We start from the raw sequence: 19,312 nt of genomic DNA on the forward strand, positions 1-19,312 counted from the left end.
GTGGGTCCCCCACGGGGTCACAAGTCCTGCCAGCAAACCTGCTCCGGCGTGGGCTCCTCTCTCCACGGGTCCACAGGTCCTGCCAGCAACTTGATCCAGCGTGGGCTTCCCACGGGCCACGGCCTCCTTCAGGTGCCTCCACCTGCTCCGGCGTGGGGTCCTCCACGGGCTGCAGGGGGAATCTCTGCACCCCCTCATCCTTCCTCCATGGGCTGCAGGGGGAATCTCTGCACCCCCTCATCCTTCCTCCATGGGCTGCAGGGGGAATCTCTGCACCCCCTCATCCTTCCTCCATGGGCTGCAGGGGGAATCTCTGCACCCCCTCATCCTTCCTCCATGGGCTGCAGGGGGAATCTCTGCACCCCCTCATCCTTCCTCCATGGGCTGCAGGGGGACAGCCTGCTTCACCATGGCCTTCACCACGGGCTGCAGGGGGATCTCTGCTCCGGTGCCTGGAGCACCTCCTGCCCCTCCTTCTGCACTGACCTGGGTGTCTGCAGAGTTTCTTACAGCTTCTCACTCCTCTCTCCCGCTGCAAAAGCTCTCTCTAACTGGTTTTTTTTCCTTCTTAAATATGTTCTCACAGAGGCGCTGATTGGCTCGGCCTTGGCCAGGGGCGGGTCCATCTTGGAGCCGGCTGCCATTGGCTCTGTCAGACACAGGGGAAGCTTCTGGCAGCTTCTCACAGAAGCCACCCCTGTAGCCCCCCCCTGCTACCAAAACCTTGCCACACAAACCCAACACATTTGGGCTGGGTGCTGAGCCCCGCTCCATGCCGGCAGCTGTGTGGGAGGAAAATCCTTTGGGGATCTTCTGCCGGGGGGAATTTGTGGAAGGGGGGGACCCCAATGTCAGCTCTCTGTCCTGGAGCTGGAGGAGGTTGATCTAAACCTCGGGGCGGCACCACGCTCCCTCCCTCCCTCCCTCCCTCCCAGGCATGAACCCACCACAGCCGAGCAAGGAGTAGGGCAAATAATATGGGATAGGATAGTGCGTATATATGATGTCGGGGACAACCCTGGCCTGGCTTGGCAGACCCTCCCGAGACTGCAAATTATTTTTCTTTATTATTAGAGCTTTTCTGGAGGATGCTGCACACAGTAAAGTACTTTACAGGACACAACCCCCGCTCTGGGCACCTCCCGCAGGGACAATGCAGGATGCCACCACGTGCATTAAACCACATTTTCTTCCCCCATCCTTCTCTCCCGAGCAGATGGCAGTCGTACGAATCCCAAAGCGCCCAAAGCTTCGCCTCCAACATCAAGCGACACTCGGAAGGCACCTTCACCAGCGACTTCACCCGCTACCTGGACAAGATGAAGGCCAAGGACTTTGTGCACTGGCTCATCAACACCAAGCGGTACAGGTAAAAAGAGGAGAGGGGAAGGGGACCACGCTGGGAAATAACCTCCCACCACGCCACGATCCCAGTCGGTAACGCAGTTTTAGAAGTTTTCTCTCCACCTGTTTTCTTATATTCGGCAGCTCCGCAAAGAGGTCCCCGAAGGAGGAGCCCCGTGGCGTCCCCTTCCCGGCCGCGTTCCCACCGCTCACGTAAGTCAGCCCAAACAGCAGACGTGGCCCATTAAAAACAAATAAAGGAATCATTTCAAAACGTAGCCACAAATCAGCGGGTGTGGTGCAAAGTCAGAGTCTGGCTTCCTACGCCTGACGCTGCTTCTCATTTTTGCTGGCTCACGGGGCTTCTCTGGTGTTTACTCGTAATAAAATAAAACAAGGAAAATTAAGCTGCTTTGGGGGAGAGTTGATAATTTACGATGGGAAGAGGCTGTTTTGTTCTTGCCGTGCTCCGTGCTGACGTTTTGCATTTCATTTCAGTCTCAACGCGGCGGGATCGTTTGCATTTACAGGGGATATTACCACGTTGCGGTCTCGTCGAAGCAAAGCATTTGCTCCTTTGCGAACGAGAAAATCCGCTGTTCCCAAGCTCCTAAACTGATGTTAGGGGGAGTTTCTAGTCCGTGAAACTGTTTGGTGGTTGTTTGCTTTTTATTTTGAAGGTACAATTAAACGGCAACATCAGCTTTCCAGCAGCATCAGCCTGGGGATAGTTGCACCCGTCCATCACTGCCAGCGATGGGATGCTCCACGGGAAGGATTTATCCATCACACGCAGCCGCATCAATCAATCCCTTCGGTGTTTCCCAGTCACCCCCTCCGAAAATTTGCACCCACGGATCAGCCTTCCCTTCAAACCTGCATTTCTCCGGCTTCATTTTCTCTCTAACAGCTCCGAGGGCGCTGTAGATCCTGCGGCTTTCCCTAAACCGTAATAAAACCTTTGTTAAATCCGGCAGCCGGTTGGTGACGTCTCCAATGCTTCCGAGCATCCCATCGGGATCCCGCGCGCCGCTGGTCCCGGGGGATTTTGAGGCACCGGGCTCCGATCCCCAGCTTGGCTCAAGTGCCCCATTTTTCTCTCAATTCCTCGAGTTTTAGGTAAAAGGGTGATCGGGATGAACCTGCCTGACCCCACAGACCTGTGCCAGAGGGGATTTGGAAAGAAATTAAAAAAAAAAAAAAAAAAAAAAAGGAAGATAACTAGAACCTTTGGATTGAATGGTAATTAATTGTGTTGCAAATGGTCCAAAAAAAGCCACAAAAGGCAGGGGGGAGGATCTGCTCACTCTGGATGGGGCGACTTCTCTCCTGTACCAACACCTTCACCCCCCCAAGTCCCATTTCTGAACTCCCCGCACACCCCCGGTCTGGCAGAGGTGACGTGGGTGATGCTGCTGTCCCCTCCCTCCTGCAACACAGAGCTCATTGCCATCACTTGCATAGAGAAATTAAAAGAAATTTTTTTTTTTAAATTACATAAATAAATAAAACCTCAAACCCACTGATTTCAACTCTTTCCCCAATCGGTTGGTTCCTGACCCAACATCCCAGGGAGATGGATTTCCCCCAAATCAGCGCTGCCCACTCCAAACCCCCCCTTAAAAAGCTCCAAAGATGCCTCCAACTCCTCTCCTCCCTTTAAAAGACTCGGGAGCGGCACAGCAAGACACACGAGACTTTTATTATATTCTTTTCCCATTACGTTCAATGGGTGACAAGAGAAAAATCAGACAGACACGGCTCAGGCGGGTGGACCCGTCAGCCAACATCAACCCTTCACGGACGGGACCCACGAGACGGCGACACAGATTTATATTATTTGAGTTTCACAGAAGGAACCCAAAATCAATCAAATAATAATTAAAAGAAAACAAAACAAAACAAAACACACAAAGATTCAAAGTGATAAATAACACAGATATGCTCAAAGGATTCCAACCTCCCCCAGTTTTATTTACAACACGGAGCATTTCCAAACTAGATCATCTCTTACCATAAAATAAATATATTTCAGCATCTCCAAAATGAAAAAATAGTGTCTGTATTTCTAAATGGGGGAAAAAAATGAAATAAAATTTAAAAAAAAAAAATTGTGCCAGTACCTTATTTATTACCTTTTTACATCTTTTTTCCCCCCTTAGGGATTTCCATGCACCTACATTTTAGGAAACTTCTTTCGAAGGGGCTCCCGGGAGATCTGGGGAGCTGTTTTAAGGCACCAAAGATGAGGAAAACACCCAGCACCCATCCTGCATCCATGGCAAAGGGGCTTTGCTACCAACCAAAGCGTCACGGGTCACTTCAAGGATGGGGTTTTTTTTCAGTCAGAAAGCGATTCCAGGAACACCTTTGAGAGGGTTTTTTCCCCCTCGTATAATTTTCCTCTGCACAGGGCAATATTAAATCCTCCCAAAATAAGGAGCCATCCCTGGGTTTCTGGTGTCTAATGGGGGCAGGCAGCCGGAGCGCTGGGTCTCCAGCCAGGCTGGGGGGTTCCAAACACCATTGAGATGACCCAGAGTCACGTTAGAAAGTAAGACATCAGCTTTCATTTAAATAAAAAAAAAGTTTAAAATGACAATAAATACAGAAAAAAGAAAAAAGAAAAATCTAGCCCTGTAAGTAGCCAAAGCTCCAAATGGAGAAGCTGGGGCGCGCCGAGGAAGCCTGGTTTGCTTTTTAAATAAGGAACTGCCCAGGCAGCTGCCAAATTTTCGCAGCCCCCCGAGGCCAGGGGAGATGCAGATCCCGGCGGAGCTGGCCCCAGCCCGCTCTTCGTTCAGCCCGGCCCCGTTTTCCTTCCCGGGTGGGTTTCTGCCTTTTCTTTCTTTCCGAGCCGAAGAGACGCCAGGCACGCGCAGGGAACAATCCCAGCCTCCGGCCCCTGCCAGGAGGGAGCCGAGTCCAGCCCTGCGCTCTCCTCTTACGGAAAAGAACAAGGACAAAAGAAAAACTGGCCGCTACGAGAAGCCAAATAATTTCATTTAGGGACAGGGCAGCAAGGGGACTGGTACCACAACCGCCCAGCTCCACGCCCATGCCCGTCACCGGCTTAACGCTTCTACCTCCACGGGAATTCAAGTTTATTTTCCAACTGGTGGAGAGCTCAGGGCTCTCCCCCACTGCGACCTTTTCTCCCTGGGGAGGGAGGGACGGCACGGGGGAGCAGCACAGGAAGGCAGCGTGGACGGGAGGTGCACGGAGGAAGAGCAGCGAGAAAACCCAGGCTTTGCACCTTTCCCTTCCTCCAAGCACACACACCCCCCTTTTTTTTTTTGGCCTCGCCTCCTTTTTGAAGAGCTAAACCAGTTTCCTCCCCCTCCACCGGTCACCCCGCCATGCCGGCAACCGTCAAACTACGGTTTGCAAAGCCCCATCCCGTAAAAGCGTCCGATTTTGGCCCTGCTCGGTGATGTGCCGCTCTCACCCTTACAGAGCCATTTCACATTTTCTTTTCCCCACCCGCACGTCACTTTGGGTCGGTTTGATGCACAAAACGGTTCCCGCGGCGGATGGGAGAAGCCGATGGCAGGAGGGTTCGTGCGCCCGTCCCAGCTGGGCGCGGGGCAGCGGCCGCAGCCGCCAAGAGCCTGGAGCAGGTGCTGAGCCCCCAGCAAGGTGCAGGGCTGCAAGGGGACCTTTTCTTCTGGGTTGTCCTCTCCTCCCAGGCTCCAGGGCCACCCGACTCGACCGCATGTGCCTGGGGTGACGCCGCAGCCCAAGGACCCCCCCAAAACGTGAAGGGGGCACGAGAACCGTCTCTGCTGAACAGCTTGTTCCTGCAAAGCGGCAGGGAGAGGGAGGAGGAGAAGGCAGCTTCCCGCTTTCCTCCCAGCTCGTCCCACCCTGCGAGAGAAAAGACTTTGCAAGGACAGGGCTGAAAAAAGAAAAACCAAAACAACCAACCCCTAGAGTCCCAGGGAGGTAAAAGGAAGGAAAGCGGAGGAACAACGGGGGGGGCAGCCCAGGGACGCAGAGCCCCAGGTCTCACCTGGCCGCTCCCAAAACCATACGCTGTATTCAAAGTATTCGATTTTAAGTGGTCCCTTATATTCGGTTTACGGCCAGGGGACAAGAAAGGGGCATTTCTGCATTTTGCAGCTTCCAGGCTGATGGCAGAGCCAAAGGAAAAGAAAATAAATACAATAAAAATAAAATTAAGATAAAATAAAAATAAAATAAAATAAAAATAAAATAAAATAAGAATTAAAATAAAATAAAAATAAAAGTCAAAAAGAAAATAAAAAGAAAATAAAAATGAAAATTAAAATAAAGTAAAATGCTGTAAAACTGGAGGGCAGGGAGCAAACGCTTTTCCTTCGCCTTAGCCCAACTGCTCGGACGCTCCTTAGGCTGCCCCGCCAGGCAGGACATCCCTCTCCTACCTGTAAGGGACGTAGGAGTGAACGAAAGCCTGGACCCCAAACCAGACCAAAAACCCGGCCGTGATAAAGAAGAAAACGGAGAAGGCGTCAAGTATAACAGAAAACTATTTGGAACATAAACATGAGTTTATATTTGAAAAAAAAAGAGAAAGGAGAGGAGGAATTGGGTATTAAAAAAATAGCACTGAATGATAAAGCGCTAGCAGTCCCTCTACCACTACGCAACTGCAACAAACACACGCACGTACGCACGGAGGCTCAACAACACCGAACTCCCATTGACCGTGATGTGCACCTCAGTTTGCTGGTCTAGAGATACTGAATGCCTGAAGCACACCAAGGATAACTGAAGACGTCTGCATGGCTTTCATGGGAATCCTCCAACTGGAAAAAAAAAAAGCAGTTTCTCCCCGTGTCCGCGTTGGCACATCCCTGAGTCACGTTCTCGCTCCTCTCCTTCAAAGTCAAGATTCCTAAACATAAAAACTGGGGAGGGGGAAGAATGGGAAAAAAAAAAAAAAAAGGGAGAGCATCATCAGTGGAAGATGGGGTTTGAGCCCCGTTCGTGGGACCACCGCGGCAGAGAGGAGCTGGCTGGCGTGCCACCGTCCTCGCCGCTGCTCGTTTGCTCAGCATTGCTGGACGAAGCATGGGAAAACCGTACGCGCGCGTCTCGTCACGCTCGCATGCGGTCCTTTACCTTTTTCCTCCCCAAATTCAGACTGTTTCTGTGTTCATAGGGAGAGTCTTCCACACAGTCGTTTTCGACATTTCATCCCAGATATTAATCTCGGAAGGATCGGTCCTGCAATAAATATTTTACATAGCAATCCGTGATTACGGGAACTGCTGCCGCCAAGTGCGTTAGCACCAGCAAGAGGACCAGGGGGGCCCAGGAACCAAAGCTCAGCGTAAGCACCGGAGGTTTTGCTGGATGAGGAGTTTCGGGAGGCAAGCCTGTAGAACAACAGCTCCAGGCAAAGGCTCTTGCTGGCGTTTAGCCCTGGAGCGGGCTCCTAAGCCACTGCTGCTACAGGTCGTGCCTACACCACCTCTTTCTTAAATATGAGGATCTCCTGCTACCCTAAAGTCACTGATGATGCAAGTTTTGGGGGTTAAATGGGAGTTGTGCAGCCGCTCTGCGCAGGGGCAGAGCCCCGCCATCGCCTCCGGCAGCCCTGCCCAGAAATTTGATTTTCCCGCCGAGCGGACCGCTTTACTGAGGGACGCTCGATAAAGACGGTGCCAAACACCTTCAAACGAATCTTGCCGGGGGTCCTGGCGCTTGGTGGCACTTTACCTGTCGCTGCTTTGCTGTGGGATATCCAAGTCGCTGGTCTTCCCCACTTTCAGTTGAACCCAATTTGCAGCAGCAGCTTCCATCACCTTCTGGGACTCCTGACGGAAAAGGGACAAATCAAGTTCTCGGTCTTTAATCAAAGCGGAGATAAACTCAGCACCCAGTAAAGACGTTGCACGCTGTCCTCTCCTCCTGACCTGCGGCAGCTTTAGCTATCAGTGCAGCAGGGTATAATAATAATAATAATAAATCTTTATTATAGGACTCATTTTTAAAATTATACCTCTAGTCAAGTGTTAAGCTCACTGCTAATTTAGGATAAAAGGTTACGATGTGTGATCCAGGCTATTAGGATCCGTTTCTGTTTAGTTCTGATCTTGCCCCGACATTTAAAGACGAGCTGTGGCAGAAAGAGGCAATCTCACAGCCCGAGGGAGACGCCCGGCCCCGAGCACCCAGCAAGCTTCACCTCTTCTTCTTCGGCTTCATTTTTGGCATCGTCCAACTTCTTCTGCTTGCTTTCTGGCATAAGGTCATCCAGAAAGCTGAGCTCTCGCTTCGAGAAGCAGAAATCCATCACTTTCCGGACAAAAACGAGAGCCAAAACCTTCACGAATGAGAGGGAAGATGCAGCGAGGTCAGAGATGATGCCACAGCTCGCTCCGACGCTACAAACACCCCGACGCCGAGCAGCACCGGCTCTTACCATCATGGGGAAGATGATGGCGGCACGCGACACCTTGATGGCCCAGAGCAGGACGAGGCAGATCAGCTGGATCATGGTGAAGCAATGCACCTTTCGCAAGGGGACGTGCCGCAGGTAGATGAAATCCGGCTGGTGTTTCGCCGGCATCCCAAACAGCTTCAAGCGATCGAAGAACTGTAAAATAACAGTGAGAAGTTTCTGGCCCCGGGGAGACGCGGAGGGAGTGTTCAGGATCTCACTTGCAATGAGAAATCCTGGATCCCACCGCGTTCCTCTGCGAGCAGCACCCAATTTTCCCTCCGCTCCATCTATAAACCGGCTTGCCCGCGAGAGCTGCCCACCGAACTGCAATTATTCCCCGTTATTCTGTTCTCAGCGTTTCTCAGCACGCTGAATCCCCCAGCAAGGATTTCCACCAGCCACAGAAATTGCCTTCCCTTCGCGCTGAATTCCCCCATTTTCCCGTAACCTGCCCTGAACTTGCCCGGTCCTCCCGGCCCTATACACCTCCTGTGCCTCCTCCAATCTTTTTCTTACACAAAATATTTTGATCGCTTGCTTTCGGAGAGGGGTTTTTCCCCCCATGCCACTGCTTTTTTTACCTGCTTCTATAGAGATGAAATACCAGGGACCCAACACGCTGTAAAAGAGGCCGTACCTGAATTCCTCTGAGCGACGACACACCCATGTAGAGAAAGACGCCATAAAGCACAGGCATTGGTATAAACTCCAAAAATAAATACAGAAATTAGTGCATTCTTGTTTTCAAATTGCATTTTCAGTATTACCGCTCTCTTCTACAGTCCCTGCCTAAAATTGCCTAAAGCCTTCCAGCTTCCACAGGGTTAGAGAAGTGTCGCATTTTAACCATCAGAGATTTTGTGCGTGCGAATGATTTAATGCTCTGCTTTAGGCTGAGCTTTTGAGTTACACTTCATCAGAATAATCCTGTTTTCCAGAAAGGTTGGAGGAAAATAGGTGATTTCGCCCATGCTACCATATGCCGCGTTCTGCGACGGTAGAAAAACATTTGTACGTGTTCTTGTGGCAACACGCAAGAGCAGCGTGCCTCCTGTGAGCCTAGAGATGAGATTACTTTGTGGGAGGAACACGCAAGGAAGCCCACGGGGACGATTTCAGCGCGTTTAGCTACTGGGAACGGCTGTTCCGAGGCATCTGGGGGAACAAATTGCAACCGATAACATGCTGCCTGGTTGAAAGAGCAGAGGTACTGCTCTAAATACGCTTCATCGTAACCCATAAACACGGGTGGGCCTGAAAGACATCTGAAAATCCAAGCAGTTGGCTTGCTCGCTTGGCTCGAGCGTGCCAAACTGGGGTCTGAAGGGCTGGAAAGTGCAACCGAGGGTGGTTCCCACCACGGATCGAGCCCCAAGGTTTGGGATCACCTCCTCCTCTGCTCCACAGCTACTCAGGCCTGGAGAAAGGGGACTAGTTTTGCATAACCTCCAAAAAGCTCGCGGTTGTTGGGTGGTTTCCATTTTCCTCTTACCTTTAACACCGAAGTGAAGAAGACTGAGCAGCCCATGAGCACAAAGATCATCAAGCCAGTGACTCTCTGCTCTCGTATCCCCAGAAACTTGGGCTGTTCTCCTGGAGCTGAGCAGCCAGACTCTACTTTGAGGCTATTCACGTGGGTGATGGACAGGACGGTCGCAGCCACAAACCACGGCAGCCCCATCACGGAGCACACCCCCAGCATCACGGCCACCATGAAGAGGTCCAGGTGGTACCCGCATCCTTTCTGCGCGGAGCGAAACAAGAAACAGAGCATCTCACGGGACAAGAGCAAGGACAACGTCGCAAGTCAGACCCAAACAACCCTGTTTGAGCTCAAGTCGACGTCTTGAAAATTTAAAACACGAACTGGAAACAAATAAGGATGTATCCAGTCTTTGCGCAAGCACCTTGCATGACAATCCGGCAGCAGTTCAGACAAAGTGGATTTGGGGAGTTTGTATCTACTTCTCAACAAAAAAAACCCACCTTACTATTTTTCATTCATAAAGACATTTCTACCACTTGCGAGTAAGATATGACTCTCAGTTATGCCTGGCAGCACATCAAAATGATTCGTTCCCCAGCTGCTGCTGACATTTTAAAACAAAAGCGCGCTTCTACAACGCTCTAAGCTTAATATGCTCCTCCGAAAGATTGCTCATCTGAACTCCCCTGTTGTCGTTTGCTCCCTGTGTCATCATTAAGCCAGGAGACCATCTTGCCACGCTGCCTGACGTTGTTCCAAACCAATGCCTTCACAAGGCATTTGGAATTGGAGCTTCTCCCCGTACCTGCAGCCCAGAGCGCGTTGGGGATGGGGTTGTCTCCTGCAGCCCCTTACCTTCAGCCTGTGCTCCTTCCTGTTCACGATAAGAGCCGTGATCTGCTGGTCCATGAATATCAAGATGGTGCAAAGCAGAGCTGGGATGAGCGCAGCCACCACCGTCCACCAAGGGTTGGGTCCTGTGGGGCTGATGAACCACCCGCGGTCGTCTCTGGTAGGCTGCAACAAAGCACACACATCAGCCTCGTCTCCCAGCCCAGCTACTTCACCGGCTTGGATTGTCCCCTCCATCCCCGTGTCACAGCATCTCCCAGCCCTGGTTTCACGTCACCCCGGGGCTCAGCAGTGCCAGCATCCTCTTTGCAAGCACCTGTAGCTATTTCTCCTGCAGGTACCTAGTTTTGGGGCTGTCTTCTCATTTCCAGGAGGAAACGATGCACTTGGAGGTGGAGGAGGAGATGGTCACACCACCAGCATCTCCTCCAGACTCAGCCCTGTCCTGCCCCGGTGAAACCCGCTCCGTGCCACAACACCCCCCCTACCTTGAACGTATGGGGGATGTGGAGCTTCGGTGACGGGATCCCAGTCATGAAGTCAATGAGCACCATGATGACGATGGTGAGGAAAACAGCAAAGTCACTTATTGTGGACCGCACCTGGGGCAAGAAACCAGAGCTGAAAGGGGCATCGCAAAGGGGGCCGCAACATGAGATGGAAAAATGAGAGACATCAACAACATTAAGGCTGGTTAACAAAATCCCACCACTCTGAGGACATGCAGCCAAATCCCTTGGTTAGCTACTGTTGCTGTGCTTGTCTCTGTGAGAGCTGGTGTCAGACAATAAAAAAAAAAGAGTTTAATTAGGTGGAAGAGGGTTGTTTGAATTCAAACCTTAAGTAAAAAAAAAAATTAAAAAATAAGGAAGCAGATGGCTGCCACTGCAGCCACGCTCACAGCTAAAATGGGAATAAGGCGCACTGAGGCATCGTATGTTCCTCAAAAGGAAGAAAAAGTGTCTTTTCCTATGGCAGCTCCTCATTTGAACCAACTTTCCCCTTGAGCATAATGCACAGAAGGTTAAAAAAAAAAAAAATAAAAAAAAGGCAAATAAACCCCCACAACTTTGGAAGACCTCTTTTCCCACTGCCTGAGCAAAATATCGCTCGGGGGCAGGTCGCGAGGCAGGTGGGAAACGCCACGGTCGTTTAGCACTCATGGAAACGAGGGAGGGACATCCAAGCTGCTGGAGAGTTTGGCCTTCAAGGTCAATGTTTCCCAGCTTGACCAAGCGGTGGCAAATACTGCTTAGCGCTCCGGGAAAGCCATTTTGGGAAATGAGTGTGGAGACTGCTGCCGGCCACCATCTTCTACCTACTCTGGTTGGGAAGTAACGGCTGCTTTTAAACTTCTTCAAGAAGCTCGACAGGACAAAGGTGGAGAAGAAGAGGATGCAGCACCAGAAGAGGACATTAGGCGCGTAGGGGCCATTGCGTCCACAGGCAGGTCCGTGAAACTCTCCATGCAAATACCGACATTCCTGGAGAAACAGAGCGTCAGGACACAAAGGTAGTGCACGTGCGGCAAGGAAACCTGGGATAACTCGGGGCTTTTGAGGATCTTGGTCCAAGATCCATGACCTTGTAACTGCTGCTGCTGCTGCTGACGGAGATTTATATTGAATGAGCAGCAGCTGAACAAGTGACACATCGAACCGCACAGAGGAGAGCGGAGAGGCGAGATGTGATGGGACACCATATCACAGACCCATGGCACATCCTCCGCTCGAATGGCAGGCAACCGTGGCTGAAGAAGACGCCAAGAGGGGAAGGAAACACTGGAAGTTCTTGGGGATAGAGAAAGAGGGAGCAGGGAAGGAGGGCTAAGACAGCCGCGGAAGGAAAGGAGAAGAGACGAATCGTCCCTTCCCAGCGAAGGGCTCCCAGGACACGGCCAAGAGGGGATGAAGATGTCCTGAAGAGCCTCCCATCCTATGCCTGGGCTTTGCTTCCAGCAACAGCAGCCCGAGAGGCTGCTCAGACGTGCAAATTTATGCATGGACCTACAGACAGTGCTGAGTAAGCAAGCAAGGACTGGAGTTCTTAGGAACCAAGTAAGGAAGCTAAGGACTACCTTCAAGCAGGAACTTAAGTCCTCCAACTTCTACAAGAATCAAACCACCCACTTAACCTTGCTCCTGGTCAGAAAAATTGTCCTGCGACAGGGTCAAGGAGGACAGTTATTACCCACGATGTTGGGGGGACAAGGTGGACTCTCCTTCCCAGGACCAAGCGGGTTAAAACCACACGTTAGATTTAAAGAATGCCTTTGCAGAGCAGCACTAGCACAGTCTGAAGCCCCTCATCACCCGAAGGGCTCTGACTTTTGCAAAATGTGAACGCCCCTGGACCCCGCGGCCGCGGAAGTAGTGGCTTGGGGCACTTACAGTCACCGTGAGGTTTTCCCAGGCGATGCCAGACACGTTGATCTTGTTGCTCTCCCAGAAACGCAGGGTTGCGTTGCTGGGATGGCTTGGTGCCTCACACTTACAGCTGGGAGGAGAAAAGCCAAGACGAGGGTGAGGGAAAGGCAATGGAGGTGCAGCCCTGAGCTCCTGCCAAGGGGCAGCAGCCTTTTAGGAGGAAAAGAAAAACTCACTAGTAGACGGTGAGGAAGTCGAGCTTGCTGTGCATGTGCACAGGGTAGGTCTCTCGCAGGTGACTCAGCTTCTCCAGAGCCTCGTAGATGAAGATGATGCAGATGAGGGAGGCGAAGGCTTCTTCGGTGAAGCGGGTGATGTAGCACACCAAACAGCTGGCGTCGGTGGCCACCAGCACTATGCAGAAGAAGGCAGTCCACAGCCCGATGCAGGCCCGCAGAGAGAGATAGGAGAGCGCGTACTCCCTGGGAAACCAAAATAAAACAAAGGCTGGAAAGGCCAGGAAGAGGCGCCGAGCCGTGCCTTCCTTCGGGGAAAATCACGAGCAATTTAGGAGCACGTCAAGGCTGCAGGTGGTAAATGCACTTTCCATGTCCTACTACAGACAGCCTTGGGGCTGCGGTGCAGGGTGCGGACCTGCAGGAGGAGAGGCCAATTATTTCATGATTGTTATTTAACAATTAGCTTGTGTTAAGGCCTTGGAGGCTAATTGAGGTCAGGGCCCTTTGTGGAAGGTGGTGTCCTCCCACATCACCCCCATGCCCTAACACCAAAACCCCGGCTGATTTTGCACCCAGTCACCTGCTACCAGCAAGCTGGGGCTGAAGAATAAATTGAATTGCAATCAGGGTGTCTCATCTCACATCAAACTCATCACAACACAAGGATCCCCATCCTTATGGCTTCTCCTCTTCCTGCTTCATTTTAACCCTAAAACCCCCAAACAACCTCATCCATCCTTCAGAGACCAAGGGCTCTTGCACCATCACATACTAAAGCAGCAGCGTGCAACGTCTGCGACACAGAAAACAACTGAAATCTAACAACTCTCACTGAGAAAAAGACAAGAAAAACCTCTTTTCTCCACCAGTGCCTCCTGAAGGCTCTCGCGGCACTCGGCCGCGGCAGCCGGCCTTACTTGCAGAATTTGTAGAGGATCTTTTCGAACACGAGGACGGGTCCAGTGCTGCCAAGGATGGTGAGAGGTTGGCCAGCAAAGAGGGAATACACCACGCCGGTCATGGATGCGCCCAGCAGTGACTCCATGGCACTCTGTCCAGGGAAGAGGCAGCGGCGAGGAAATAAATCAATGGGAAAAAGAAGAAAAAACCCAAAGCAAATTCACTGCAGCGAAGATTTTGCATGAGTTTTGCGCTCCCCCACGCCACCCAAGAGAGGTGCTCACGATGTGGCCGTCGGTCGCCTCCCCCAGCAGTCCCCCGAAGGTGATGACAGGGGACATGCAGGCACAGAAGAGGAAGAGGAAGGACGCCAGACACTGCAGGCTCAGACCATCCCGAAAGTCGCTCCAGAACCACGGGGCTTTGCGCTTCACGTCCAGGATCAAACCTCCAAAGAGCCTGGAGGAAGGAAAAACAAATAGACTGTTTCCCTGCAAGACCACACAGAGGGGGTTTTGCTGCAGAAGGACAAGCCCAAGCAGACAGTAACCTTCATTGCTAACCAGCAGCAGTCTCCTTCGGCCGTTTTATACCCGGCAGAAACCAAGCAAGCACAAAAAACCCCTCCAACAAAAAGAAAAAGGACCAAACCTGAAAGCCCATCCCCTCTTACTGCAACTGTCCCTTGCTTGGAGAAGCAGCAGAGCTCTCCCTGGAGGTATTTACACAGCTGCTTCCACCCCAAATCAAGAAAATCTGTCTGCAGTGGTGCTGTGGCTGAGCCCAGCTGCCCAGATCTCACCTGCCCAGCCCAGGGGACCGAGCTGGTAATGTGAAGCCCCTTCACTGAACCAACTAACCCCAGAAAACTGCTACAAGGGAAGGTGCACGCTCCGATTCTAGAGGCAAAGAGAAAAAAAAAAAACAAACAACAAACCCCACAAACTATTAAAGCTCACACCTTCCCGTGCGCTCCAGTTCAGGACCACTGTGTTTCTCTGGCTTGCTGTGAGAAGCACTGTCATCGAGAGCTCCTGGCATCTTCCTTTTTCCCTGTTAAAAAGGAAATAAGCCAAAGCTATGGATTCGTAACCACTGGCTTGTTGGGCTTCTGGTCTGGGTATGTGACTGCGTCAAACTGGGACCTGGTGAATCTGGGTCCCAGAACAGCATCCCCGGCCGGCCGGCCGCCGGCCTGCCCGTCCCCCTCGCGCCTCCCTCCGCCGCAGCACCCACCTGCGAAGGGACGTTTTTCGGGGGCTCGATTCGGATCGATGGATCCCATTCTCCTGGCGGCAAGACCGTGACCTGATCCAGAAACTCGTCGATGCCGGCCACGAGGTCAGCCCGGTTCTCGGCTTTATAGGCAACGTCACGGAAAACCTGCCGACAGGAGACAACCTGCTCAGAGGACAACCCATCTCCGATGTCCTAAGCACTACAGTAAGCTCCTGGCTAAATGCAAGATCATTTTCCCCAAATTTCCTGCTTGTAATGGCAGGAAATATTCCCCCAAATGGAAAAATCTGTCCATCACAGTACTTGTAATCATCTCCTCCACGAGGTCCCCATCCCTCATGGCACACCATACCCTTTTGCTTAAAGCGGGGAAGTTTCACTGGCCCTGGCAACGCCACCACTGGGGACAGGGTGCTGGGGACCCCGGGGAGGTGCAGGATGCACACCGGGTGGGATTTCAACCTCCAAGAGGTGGGGTGATACAAATCCGTGCGTTTGCTTCGGCGTGTGAACGAGGGGTGGGCTATCTGGAGAGGTGTGGGCAGTTGGGAAGCAAATCCTCTTCCTCACTACTGCAGAGAGCTGAAGAAAACCAAAAATGACCCGGAATTCTCTCTTCTCGCACCTCATCCGTCATGATAGTAGCCATGGACCTGCCGATCTCATGGTACTGATGGGCTTTGCCTTCTGGTCCAAGCAAAACAAACAGGAACCTGGGCAAGAAAAACACAATGAGCGAGAAGAACGTGTCCTTGCTCAAAGGACACCCAAGGAAATCCCTGGGAGCCCCCAGCCCCGAGCGCAGCTCCAGAGGGGACACGTAGGCTCACCGACTCCGCCAGGAATTTGAAATTCACCAAAACCGATGGCAAATTTAATTTTTGGGCCAATTTTCATTAAAATTGGCCAAGGGGTTTGAAAGACACAGCAGGGAAGGGATGCGAGTGGGAGAAATGTCCTCGCTCCCCCTGGCCTTGTTCCCTTGGGACGCCAAACTGATGCATGCACCTTGATGTTCTTTCGTTGGGTGGGGGTTTTTTGAAATAAAATCTTTGTGCTTCTCCTTCAGACCTTGTTGGGATGGGAACTTCCGTCATGCCCGAGAGGAGGACAGCCGGGGTCAGGCGGACAAATGCCACGATGGGCTGGCAAAGGAAATCCAGCTCTCCTACGAGCACGTTGGATGCTTCAGCCCCGGTGGGAATTTTCTTCATGAAATGCAGCTGCGCCTAGGCACAACAAGCGATATTCAGGCAAATACCCCAAAAGCAAAGCCCTCAGCACTCTGCAGCCAAATTTGCAAGACCAAATCTGGCCCTAAAGGCATAAGATAGCTACGAGCGTCTCACCTTGCTTAAGTCCATCGCATTGCTCTCATGGTTCACCCCATTTTTAGCTTCTGCAGTGGTAGGAGAAGGATGCGGAGTGAGTGTTTGGGCTGGTAGGAAAAAGAAAGACACTCAGAAAGACGGACAAGGAGCAATTGGGATGCTTCTCCTCTGCCAGGACAAGTCGAATGGGACCAGAGCCCTGCAGGAACCCTCACCTGGCTTGTCAAGGAGGTGCAGGTCTGACTGCTTCTTGCTCACATCAGCAAACGAGCGGACGATGGGAAGAAGGTTGTTTCTTTTCTTCTCATTCTGATGGTGATGCTTCTTCAGTAGGACTTCTCGAACTTTTGCCCGCACGTGCTCGTCAAACTCCGTGGACCGGTCTTGCGGGCCCAGGATCATATCTGGGGATGGCAAAGAGAAACGAAGCCGTCAGAGCAGAAACCCCCCCAGGTCCCAACCCCCGAAGCCCCCAGGGGAAGGCTGTGCCACGCAGGATCCCCTGACACAGGCCCAGCCTTGCTTAGCAAGACATTTTAATACAGTTCAGCCTTTGCAGCGAAAGCAAGAAGTTTCTTTTGCTAAAAAAACACGAGCAAAGTGCTTATTCATCACTTTGCTAAGATAATTATTTCCCATTCGAAATAATGCAATTTTCTTGCCCCGTCTGGCCTTTCTGTCTGACTCTACACATTTAAAAAAAAAAGCTGGAAAAAACACACCAGAAAAAGCTGGTGTGACTGTTGCACGCCCAGCCTGCATCCAAAACCAACTTAAAAACACAGCGGGGTTTCTGGAAAAGGACGCGCCGTTGGGGCAGGGTTTGATTCGGGAGCGGAGGGCACCGCGGTAAACCGAGCTCGGCCGTTCCCGCAGAGACGCGCCGCGCGCGGTACCTGCAATCTCTTCGATGCTGTTGGCACAAATGTCCAGCAGCACCGTCCCGTTGATGATGCAACTCCTCAGCTCAGAGAGGCTGTGCAAGGACAGCGTGGCCACGTAGGGCTTGCTCCAGCGCTCGCCACCGTTTTCCACGTCCTCCTCAAACTTCAGCCACCTGCGGACATCAGGCGCAATCAGCCCCATTGCGAGGAAACGGCCTCAGCTCCGCAACCCCTTTAACAGAGCTACAGGGCGGCGAGAGAAGGCTCCTCGCATCGGCACCTGCAAAAGCTTTGCCAAAGTCCCGGAGAGCGGAAAGCAGAGCCCGCGGGCACTGCCGGCGAGGGGACTCCTCTCCCACCGCGGCCGGCAGCGGGGATTTACCTTGCCGTTTCCTTCCACTCGGCATCTTCACCCTCTTTCACGCAGATCTCATCCAGCTCGGTGAACAAGTCATGGGGAACGTGCTGCTCGTCCTCCTCGGTCCCGAGGATGAACTGCACTCGCTGGGACGGAGTGTCTGGGGGCAGAAGGCAAAGCCCCGTCCCGTTACCGTGCCCGAATACGGCCCGTCACGCTCATAGGCAAAGCGGGCATCGATCGGCACCATAAACATCGGGCTGGCCCCTCTGCCCTGGCTCTGTCCAGGCTTGCACAGAGCCCCAGAGAAGGAGAAGCATCTAATCCACCTCTGCATAAGGATGGGCATCTTCCCTTCCCCACAGTTCCATTTTTAAAGCCAGGATCCCTCTGAGGAAGGCGAGCCTAAATCCTTTATGCATTTAACTGTCTTAAAAAAAAATAAAAAAAAAAAAAAAAGAGAAGAAAGAGGAAAGTTTGGGAAAAGAGAGAGGGTCCTGCTAAATGATGCCGCTTTCCCTCGGAGGAACAGCAAGCCACTCAAACCGGCACGGGGACCTGCTTGCAGAAGACCCCAGCACCCACGTAGCCCCGAGGAGTTCAGTGAACGCTGCGGCGGGACTTACAGTGGTAGCCCTGCTCCGTCGGGGCAGAGTCCTTCTCCCGTTCCTCTTCCCGATGCTTCTGGCTGTGGGGACGGTGATGCCGGTGGCTTTGCCTCACCAGCGGCATCCGCACGCCCACGTACAGGGTCCGGTGGCCTGCGAAAAAGCGGCGTTTGCATCGTTCTCGATACCGCGGAGACGCTTGACGCAGATGCCGCAATTAAATCAGTGCAGCCATCCCAGGAGGAAACATCAACTTCTCTTAATTTTCTTTTAACTGGATCCCTGAACGTCACAGACCTGCCCTTTTTTCCCAAGCCTATTTTACTCAAACTTTACAACGAGAGAGCAACAACAAGTGATGGCTCCCGATCATCTAAAATGCCAAGCAAGGGACGTCGCAGGGACTTTGTGCGACGGGAAAAGGCGCTGGGCTGGCAGCTCCTCTACCGGGATCTCAGCAGAGACTCACCTTCCAACTCCTCCTTCTCATAGTGAATATTGACGACGTTGCTCGTTCTTCCTTGGTCAATCACTGCCTCTTCGTCATCTCCCTGTTTAGAAATGAGAAGGGAAAAGTTGCGCAGAGCTCCCTTACGTCCTCCCGGCCATCGTCCACCCCCGCGTCCACCCAAATCCACGAGCATCACGCCTCCGCGTGCCTCCTCCTCCAGGCACAGCCCTAAAAGCACGGACTTGGAGGAGGTTTCTCTTCCCATAACCCAATAAAACAGCCCGTAGCATCGTTCAAACACAAAAAAAAACCCCAAAAAAACCCTCCGAGATTTGCACCCAGTTGCTCGATTTCTGAAACCGAAGTTTGAAGAAGAGCAAAATACCAAGAAAACTTGGGGAACTGTCAGGGCTGTTGGACGAAATTCAAGAAGCAAGAGCTACACCGGGCACTGGGAAACAGCCCAAAAGAACCAAACCCATAATTTAAAATAAAACTTCAAACGCCGCGCTGGCATATGCTGCCTGTCGTACTAATGATGATGCATTAATCACAAAGACTTAATTAAAAAAAAAAAACCAACAAACCCAAAGCCAGAGAATAAATAACTTGTTACGATTTAACCTGCAAACACTAACGTGAAATCTGCTTTTTATCCCCCAAATTCCTGCTTCGACTGAACAGCATCACCTGCCACCGCGCAGCAGCGATGCTCGGGAAAGGCACCAGTTAATTTAACGAACAAGAGGAAGAAACGCTCCTGTCTGGAAACGAGTTTGCTGGTCCCCGAGTATTAATTTCAGAGCCGACCTGTTGCTAAC

The 19,312-nt window shown here is 52.0% G+C and overlaps 1 protein-coding gene across 1 annotated transcript; it reads right to left on the reverse strand.

The window, feature by feature from the left end:
- Positions 1-6,467: 6,467 nt before the first annotated feature.
- On the reverse strand, positions 6,468-18,582 carry LOC129200921 (electroneutral sodium bicarbonate exchanger 1-like). Its single transcript, XM_054812172.1, has 23 exons — positions 18,510-18,582; positions 18,047-18,193; positions 17,457-17,592; positions 17,087-17,247; positions 16,406-16,594; positions 16,209-16,297; positions 15,931-16,088; positions 15,485-15,572; positions 14,857-15,003; positions 14,582-14,673; positions 13,905-14,079; positions 13,638-13,771; positions 12,718-12,963; positions 12,506-12,611; positions 11,438-11,599; positions 10,604-10,717; positions 10,119-10,280; positions 9,270-9,521; positions 8,415-8,483; positions 7,757-7,930; positions 7,520-7,657; positions 7,051-7,148; positions 6,468-6,555 (listed from the first exon to the last, which is right to left on the reverse strand). Exons 2-23 carry the CDS (start codon positions 18,162-18,164, stop codon positions 6,468-6,470), a joined length of 3,096 nt encoding a protein of 1,031 aa, XP_054668147.1. The 5' UTR covers positions 18,165-18,193; positions 18,510-18,582.
- Between the last annotated feature and the right edge of the window lie 730 nt (positions 18,583-19,312).

This window comes from Grus americana, unplaced genomic scaffold, assembly GCF_028858705.1.
Source record: "Grus americana isolate bGruAme1 unplaced genomic scaffold, bGruAme1.mat scaffold_688, whole genome shotgun sequence".
In the NCBI taxonomy this organism is placed as follows: Eukaryota; Metazoa; Chordata; class Aves; order Gruiformes; family Gruidae; genus Grus; species Grus americana.